This window comes from Dermacentor silvarum, chromosome 9, assembly GCF_013339745.2.
Source record: "Dermacentor silvarum isolate Dsil-2018 chromosome 9, BIME_Dsil_1.4, whole genome shotgun sequence".
NCBI classification, from domain to species: domain Eukaryota; kingdom Metazoa; phylum Arthropoda; class Arachnida; order Ixodida; family Ixodidae; genus Dermacentor; species Dermacentor silvarum.
This window is the reverse complement of record NC_051162.1, coordinates 27,232,238-27,241,370: the sequence shown is the minus strand read 5'-3', so window position 1 is coordinate 27,241,370 and position 9,133 is coordinate 27,232,238. Positions and strand designations below refer to the sequence as shown.

General features: G+C 42.8%; 1 protein-coding gene across 1 annotated transcript; it reads right to left on the bottom strand.

Annotated features, from left to right (window-relative positions):
• Positions 1 to 2,021: 2,021 nt before the first annotated feature.
• On the bottom strand, positions 2,022 to 8,905 carry LOC119463502 (vacuolar protein sorting-associated protein 16 homolog). Its single transcript, XM_037724344.2, has 8 exons — positions 8,781 to 8,905; positions 7,999 to 8,090; positions 7,753 to 7,853; positions 7,487 to 7,615; positions 6,593 to 6,737; positions 3,784 to 3,908; positions 3,018 to 3,137; positions 2,022 to 2,104 (listed from the first exon to the last, which is right to left on the bottom strand). The coding sequence occupies exons 1-8, from the start codon at positions 8,831 to 8,833 to the stop codon at positions 2,045 to 2,047; spliced, it is 825 nt and encodes a 274-aa protein (XP_037580272.1). The 5' UTR covers positions 8,834 to 8,905; the 3' UTR covers positions 2,022 to 2,044.
• Between the last annotated feature and the right edge of the window lie 228 nt (positions 8,906 to 9,133).

Sequence of the window (9,133 nt, the reverse complement as noted above, 5' to 3'; positions counted from 1 at the left end):
AATGTCGGACCACTAAAGGTCTGTCGCCTTCAAGTATTGTAGAAGAGCTTGAGTGGCTTTCCGGGCTGATGAGCTGTGAGGCCAGGCTCCCAGACCCTTTTTCTGTGAAGGCTATCCTCCAGGCTATAAGGCACATTGGAGAGCCTGGTGTTTGCTTATCGAAGCGAGAACAGTGGCACAGGAGATGATAGATGGTCACTTCACACTTGCACTTAGTGCGCATGGGTGAGTCCGCCATTGCAATGCTATAGCTGCAGGAGTTAGTGAAGGCTACTCCGCCCACAGCTGACAAAGCAGTGTTGCGTCACGTCATGAAAGGTTTTTAGGTAATTGCAGCTTTAGTAATGGGTCGAGGCTGTATAATCGACGGTTAGAGTTCTGCGGAGTATTCCACTGACTTTACATGATGGCACGCGTGAGAATTCTCTGGACAGCAGCCAGCCATCCTAAGAAGCTGCCGATGCTTCTTGCACTCAACAAGGAAAACATCGCACAAGGGCCGGTATTTTGTAGCGATGCGTTATGCTTTATTCTATGCCAGTCTTATCATCCACCGTTCACGGCCGGCTGATCCCGTTGATAACGTGAGCGGGCCATCGCTCTGACCAATGACCAAGCGCAAAAAGGCATTAGCATCGGAAAGGCATCGCTACAAAATACGAGCCAAGTAATAATGCGCAAGGTGGCACACACTGCTGAAGGCTTTACTTCCATGCTAGTGTTTTTTTGTGACCACTGCTATCACTGCTTCTGCCAGAATGAAATAATTATGGTGGGGAAAAAAAAAAAAAACAATTGGGAACTAACAAAATCAGTCCGCCATATATGAAACAAAGCAAACAAGTGAATGAACTACCTATAGCTGTATATACAATAGAATCTTGCCGATACATTCCTATTTGTCACATTTTCTCGGCTCTCACGCTCTGAAGCACCAGTCCTATTTAGTGTGGGTTTCAATAGTATATTGGCTTCCTATTCAACTTTAAATAAGGCTTTGTATGAGAGCAGCTTCTTGTCTCATTAGTAGCGCTTCCACAAGCGTTACTGGATGTTACATTGTTCCATATTTTATGTTCTTTTTCTGTGGTCTACTAAAGACACATCAACAGGGGTGCTAATGTACTTTATATTAACATCAATGCTTGAACAAAGGAGCACCCATAAGGAACAAAAAATCTAATGCACAGTTTGAGATTTGATGACAGTCATGTTTAGGGAGGCTGTAAATGAGCCTGTGAAGTCATTATACACAATATATTAAACTGATAGATTATTTCTTTAATTATATTGTGGGGATGCGCGATTCTCACGCGTCCCATGATGTGTTTTCCCCGCATATCTCCTGTAGTCCGGCTTCTCTGCGTGGCTAAGCCGGTGGTGGTTGGGGCGCGTTGCGAGAGATGGCGCTAGTGTCGCGATGCTGGCGCCACCGACCGGCGGGGGTCACTTGGGGGAAAAAGGTCGGAGGCGCTCTCTCTTTGGCTGGGGATCGGCGACCAACACGCACGAACGCGTCGCGCGTGCGCCGGCCCGCTTCGCGCGACCGTCGCGCGAGGCTTAGAGCGGGACACCGGTATGGACGAACACGGATCGTTCGAGCGCGCCACCGTTCGCGTGACTGTACACGTGAACGACTAGGCGATGGTGTCATAGCATGGGGCGAACGTATTCGCTCGCTATCGGGTCGCGGTGAGTCGGACTTCCTTGATTTGTCGCTGCGCCCGTGTGAATGTTCAATTGGTTGTAATTCGGCTATTATGTATTAGTGTATGAAAGGTGCAATAAATGCCCTTTGATTGTTTGCACTACTATGTGTCGTTCCTTTGTCCCAAGAGCACATGTGAGACCCCACAATATATATATATATATATATATATATATATATATATATATATATATATATACATACACATATATACAGATACTTTCCTACTGCCAGCTAATAACCAGTCATAAAACGTATAGCATAAATGAGGGAGCTCTAACTTGTGCAAGACCGCCCGTTCACAATATCTAAAAGGTAGTTGACGAGAACACTGGCTTACCACAAAAGCTGTTTGGGTCGAGACTTTGCCCGAGTGTCAATCTCGCAGTATACCGTCTGGAACAAAGGTCAAGCAGAAACACTGCGAGTCGAAACTTGGACAAGATTAAATTCAACTCAGCTTGTTAGACATCATTATGTGATGTTAGGAGCACAGACAAAAAGCCATTATGATGAATGAATTGAAGAAGTCTACGCCCCTAGTGGCATGCTGCGGAGTGCGACATCAACGTGCATGCCATTTGCAAACTATGACATAACTATGACTATAACTGTTGTTATAAAAGTGCTCACATATGAAAACAAGCTCTAAACGTAGAAATCAAAGTACATCACATGCTGGTGAAATACAATGCAATAGAACAGGGTTGCAATGATCTGTTAAAAAATTGTGCATTATTTTCTGGAATGTGATATTAACATCATTTTGAATTAGCGAAATACACTCGTATAAAATCACAAGTTGTAGTTTAAGAAATCACTAACAGCACATAAAAAAAATGCAAGTACAATGTAGCAAAATTAGACATGTCACAGAAAGAAAGCCCGAAGCTCTTTGAGAAATATAAAAATGTTTGGTACCTGATATGGTATTCAAGATCAGTTTTTCTAAACAGCTGTCTTCAACTCAAACCGAAAATTTTACTACTAGATGTGCCCGATGGCTGCAGATATTTCATGTAGGAAATGTTTTTTTCTACAGAAATATTTTTCATATGAGGAATAATGTTCACTCATTATGGGCATCTATTGTAGCAGACACAGTGCAGGTCAAGACATCTCTCCTTTATGCCTCTCTCATTTTCTGTAGCAGACGCAGCACTGGCAATTTGGGCTCCATTTTCACTCATGCGACCAGCTTAAGCTGGGCTCTTCTTAGTCAAACAATATATTTCAACAAACAATGCCTACTATGCACACTTCACCATTGCCTGCACTGCGGCACATTACTAATGATAGTGACACATACCTTCAGATCGCTGGAACCTGCCCAGAGGTGGCCATTGTCAAGAAATAGGGCAATGTTTTTGTAGTCAAAGGACACAGCCATTTCGATGACAGCATTGAACATAGACTTGATGGGCGGTGTCTAAGTGAAAACAGCAGTGAAAATCAGAACTTGGGACTTCATCTGGCTATTTCACAGCACAGGTTCACTGGCCAATAAAATGGTGTTATAAAGTTCAAACCTGGAGGCATGTGCTACAATCCCATGCGTGTTTCAATGTTGTATCGAAAACTGCATACAACACGAACTAATTTCTAATAGATTCCAATAGTCAGAGCACCTTTGTCTGTGACACGCTGTTGATTGTTTCAAATTCCACGGCCAATGTAATATAATCTGGAGCAGTCACTCTCGCGAAGATTTTGCTGATAAACTGTTTTTGGCCCCCTTATATAGAGTAACCAGTTCCAGGCAAACTTGGTCAAAATCTTCAGTTCCCTCTTAGCCAGGAAAATTGAGAAAGGTACATTTACCTCTGTAACTAACATAACAGACAGTCATACACTTGCAGCTGAATACTTGGTTAATGAAGTGCTGTAAATAGAAGAGAAAGTGACTATTTTATCCGGGGCTATCCACATACATATTAAGTTTATATTTCTACTTAATAGGCTTGATAAATGAAATTATACAACATTATGGCCACATTATTGCATGAAACAGCTATTCGGTCAATGCACTCTGGATAAGCGAACACAGAAATATCACAAGGAAACTTGATACAGACCTCTAAAGAGCATCTTGTAGTGCTCCTGGGGTCCAGCACATAAATTTTCTCATCTTTGGCAACAACTACTTTGGTACTAGAATCATCGAGGATGGCAGTCCAGCTACTGGGTGGAGCATCCAAATCTGTTCAATACAAAACAACTACATCATTAAGCTCACATGGGGAAATATTGTAGAGTGAGATGTTTAGTTTGCTAAAAAAAAATGTTTTCACAGCTGACCTGGCAACCTTTACTTAAAGGGACACTAAAGAAAAATATTAAGTTGAGCTAGATTGAAAGATTAAGCTTCTGCAAGAACAACTTCATCACTTGTTGTGAAAAAAGTGCTTTTGTAAGAGAGAAAAATGACGAAAACGGAAAATCAGAGTGGTGACACATATCGTGGAGTACGGTATGTCTCTCCTGTGACACGTGATGTGACGTCAGGGCACCAAGCGGCTGGTACCATCCGCTAGCTGAGAGGTTTGAGGAACGCCACCGACATGAGTTGAGAGATGAGTGGCTGATTCGCAGATAGCGCAAGAGGTGGTCACGTCATGGCCTCAATTTTGGCACAGGCTGGGGAGTGGCAGCAAGACGTTAGGTGGCAGTTTTCTATGCAAAAAAAGTCATGTAATGGTGCCCAGAAAATGATGATACACTTCTAGATAGATAAGCTTTCGAATAATTCAATATTTTCTTTTAGTGTCCCTTCAAACAGAAATGCCATTCTTAAGAGGGGCAATGCAACAAATTGCTATCAGCCCTCTAGTGAAAAAACTGCTTACAGAGCCAGCGACATAGTGTTACATATTTCACTTTGGTTTGCAAAAAGGATAAGTGTGATTGCTACATAAAAAATTAATATGTAAGTATGTACACGTTCATACCAAGTACCTGCCATTATTACTTATTACTACTGCTACTGAAAATTACGCAGATCTAATGCAGAGATTGGAATTTGTACTAAGTGAAGCTTTTATAAAGCAGTTAATTGCAATGTAGACAGCTTATGCACTACACTGTTCACGAGGTATGCCAATATGCAAACAGCGGTTCATGTGAATGCACACTGCGAGACTTCGGTGCAGTGATGCCACAAGGACGAAGGCGAGTTTGTTAAGGGAAGAATGGCGAGGAGAGCTGCTTACAGAGAGAAGTACGACGCAGAAGATAATGCTAACGTTGACTATTATTTGCCGGTTTCATTCCTGCATCCTGTGGCCTAACGGAAACTTCACACACTAACAGAAGCTGATCCACAGATGAGCTTTTACGTGCGTGCGCTCTCGCATGTGCCAGAAAACATGATGCAAGCATCAATCATCCTCCAGAGCTACTTGGCACTGGCATGAGAGAAATATGTGTGCGAATGTGGCCTAATGGTTAAAGTAACTGACTGATGATGACTTGTAGGTTTTCTTGCGCACACCTCGTACCACCATGGCATGCGTCTTTTGTTTACACCGACACTTGTCTGTGGTATGCACCGTGAGGCAGCTTCTATTATAAGGGAAGTAAAATAAGCTGTAGCCTCATCAATGCTAAAACTAGCTAGATAATTGCATGATATTTTAGTGAGATTGTGAAATTGTTCCCAGTTGGCTGATGCCAGTTTCCATCGTGGGATACTAGGCAAGGGTGGTTGCGAGGGATCGTCTTCTTGCAGCACAACAGGGAAGTGGTCACTTTCGGACGGGTCTTCAATGACCGTCCACGTAAAAGAAGAAAATAAAGCCGGGGAGCATATCGCTAAATCAATAGATATAAAACCTCTGCGAGCTTGGCTAAAATATGTGGGCTTCTTTTTGTCTAAAAGGCAATCTGCAGAGGTCAGTAAAAATTTCTCAATGAGACATCCACAAGCATTATGGTACGATGAACCCCAAAGCGGATGATGTGCATTAAAATCTCCCATTAAAGCATATGGTTCAGGTAGTTGGTTTATCATTGCTATAAAATCAGTACTAGTCAGGGGTTAGTCAGGAGGAATGTAAATGGAGCAGACAGTAATCAGCCTCTGCATCATCATCACTCTAGCCGCTACGACTTCGAGATCAGACGTTAGTTCTATATGCTTAGATGCAACAGATTTTTGCATAGTTATTGCCACTCCTCCCGCAGCATGGCTGCGCGTATTCCTATCCTTTCTGAATACATTGAACCGGGTTAGGATATTTGAAAGTTTGAAGCCCAGGTGGGTCTCTCTAGGCACAGGACTGTTGGCCTGTGCTCATCTAGTAATTCGCAGACATCATCCAGGTTTTTTATGAGTCTTCTACAATTCCAAGACATACTCCCACTTGACGCCATCTTTAGTGTGCTCTCCACAGTCGTATTTATAGGGGTCCATGACGTACACGTCACGTGATCCAGGTTGCTCCGGTACACGTCATGTGATCCAGGTTGCTCCGGCTGGCAACCTGGATCACGTGACGTGTACGTCAGGTGATCCAGGTTGCCAGCCGGAGACACCTCACAGTTAAACGCGGGAGGGGCCAACCCCCATGTGCTCGGGTACGTGGTGTCGCAACACACCAAACGCCTGCTTGCGCAGACGCCCCTGCGGGGAGAGTAACAGACTGCTGTGCTAGGACATTGAGGTACAATTCCACCATGGGACACATAACTATTTCATTTTCAGTGTACGAGCCGTTCCGCAAGAAGACAGCAGCAGCAGCCCCAGTCAGCAAATTGCAGGGCTCACTAAAGAAGCTGTGCTTTAAAATGTCAACCTTATGACATAAAATAGTGTGGTAAGACTGTGCTAACATCTAAATCTTTTGCCAAGCACCAATAAGAACAATGCGAGTGTAGATTACATACCAGGTATGTCTCCCAGCTGCCATGTCTTGTAGCTAGCAATGTTTTCTACAAGAAAGAACTTGTAGGAGCCTGTGAGGATAATCACTCCGGTCCTTTTGTTAGTGGAAAACACACGAGCTTCAAGGACACCAGTATCTTTAGGAATCTGCATGTGCACCGACAAAAAAATGAAGTTACTTTTTTAAAATTGAAATGATGTGTTGGAGCAACGTGGCTAGGGGTGCTAGCTGGTAAATACTTCGTAATAGTAAACACTGCAAGAAATTTGACAAACAGAATAACTATCAATTGAAAGGTTTGCTACATGGGACGTAGTACCTGTACCAGAGAGGGGCACAAGAAACATGATACACACGAAAGTCAAACAACTTGGAGGCAGCATGTGGCGAAACTACGTCACTAATCTCAAAGATATGTGAAATGTTAGTGATAACCTCGTATTATCTGTCTGGATTTAAGTTCATTTTGCTTGATGATATATGAGATCACGTGACCAACTAACAGGCACCCTGGCAGTGGCCTCCGTTCTTAATTATGTCCTGTGGATATGCACATTGTTAACCACATCAATACCTTGTGTGCTCCCTTGGGTTTCTTTCAGCTAGCTTATGTAACTCATTTTGTGCGAGTTGTATGCATGTGCATGTAAGATTTTTTTTTTTTTTTTTGTGCACTCCCCATACAAAGCAGACTGCTTCTTCGGGGAGAGCAGGGAGCGCTGCGAGCTCATCCTGCGTGAAAACTGCATCATATGGAATGAACGGTGATTTGAAGATGCCCCCATCTTGCGCTAGTGAAATAAAATGCTCAGTTTAGTTAGTATTTCCTGATCCAGTTCATGAAGTGCAAGCAAACCGAACGAGCCTTTGACATCTCCCATACTTCTATTCTCACCTGTCCCATGGTGAATGTCGTTTGCACTCTCCCTTGCAGTGTGTACTCGGTGATTACGCCATCTCTTTGTATGACAACAAGGCTTTCCACGTTGGACCATCCCATGGCCATGATACTCCCAGCATCATGCTGCAATAATACCCGAGACACTTTCAGCACTCCGGCTATATTAGGCCACCACAAGAGTCCACATACAATTTAATGTCATCACAAATGACACTTACAAAGCTAATGCATACGAAGAAAGCTTGTAATAGCAATCTTACCTTTATATTCCCTAGCGTCTTCCCACTTGAGGAGAAGAGGTGTATTAGGCATCCACTGCTCAGCTTTATCCGGGCGACCTTACGGTCATCCCTGATGAGTGCTAAGGAAAGAAACACGCAAAATTGTGCTACAGGGTTTGTTCAATATGATGTAGCTCGAGTGCTTGGCGTAAAGGTTTCTCATAATGCACGCATCTATGCACCGAGCATCCACAGCATTCATTCGCCTCTAGCAAGGGTACGCACCAATTGGTCCGCCATAGGGAGCTGCCGCGACGATGAAATCTGACAGCTCAAGGTTCTGCGCCTGCCAGTCCATAGAATAAAGTTCGAACTTCCTGCGCAAACGGTACGCACAAAGACAGAACATTAAAAAAAAAAAAAAAATGCACAGCACAACGCTCTAATGACAGTTAGCCTATGCGTTTGCTACTAAACGCAGCACATTTGTGATGCTGGCAGTGTAGCAACAATAAGTACGACTGCTTATTTCAATACAATACTGTTTGCAGTTGTCATTTAATTTACAAAAAAAAAAAAAAAAAAAAAAACTCGTGCTACTGGAAGACATTTGGATAAACAGGCAACAAGAAAGACGACATTGATTGCACGGAATGCTGCGAAATAAAAACACTAGGTTTTCATGAAATACCGTCCCCAGAATGAGCAAACACAAACACTACGAGCCTATTCTAATAAAGCGGTGAAGTACAGAACTTCAGTCCGCACCGGCAAACTTCAAATAAATTAAAAACAAGAGCTCGCGCATTCAACACATCAGGAATGCATCGCACGCTTTTAAGACTTCGAGTTGCGTTTCGAATCATTTATCAACAACCCACTGCTTAAATCGTCAATATTTCCCGCATTATTAATATCGACAGATCCGAAAGATGCTTCAATCACCGAAGTTCTGACACTGAAGCAAATGTGTATAAGCGTTCGACACATTTTGCCAATGTCTGTTGCACGTACGTACACATTTTATTTCTTGATTATAAAAAGAAAAGTACTACAGCAATGGTCACCTGTAATAAACATCTTTGCCTAGCGGACTCCAATCAGCTGTGTGCAACGCCATTTTAGCATCGCCCACCACAAGGTTGGCAAGCGAAGTAGACAAGAAATCGTCTACAATAAAAATGTTTAGGCGAAGCGTGATGTATTTTACAAGTATATAAATTGTTTGCCTACTTGTACTTTGTCCTTGAACAAACACTATATTAATTAAAAGAATAATAACATTTAATTTATTTGATTTTACATTTTGTAAATAGCACCTCCCATCTTAGTAGTGCGGTTGACGCAGTTTCGTTGACTTCGTACGCTTAGAAAAATAATCCTAAAGCACGATTCAAATTTTGCTTACTTCAAATATTGC

Bases quoted from the DNA above. Each gene is read 5' to 3' on its own strand.
- LOC119463502 (XM_037724344.2), bottom strand. From the start codon at position 8,833: ATGGCGTTGCACACAGCTGATTGGAGTCCGCTAGGCAAAGATGTTTAT. The intron at 7,616-7,752 runs GTAAGATTGCTA...GTATTATTGCAG, and splicing joins AGACGCTAGGGAATATAAAG to CATGATGCTGGGAGTATCAT. The intron at 2,105-3,017 runs GTATGTGTCACT...CCTTTGTTCCAG, and splicing joins CAGGTTCCAGCGATCTGAAG to ACGGTATACTGCGAGATTGA.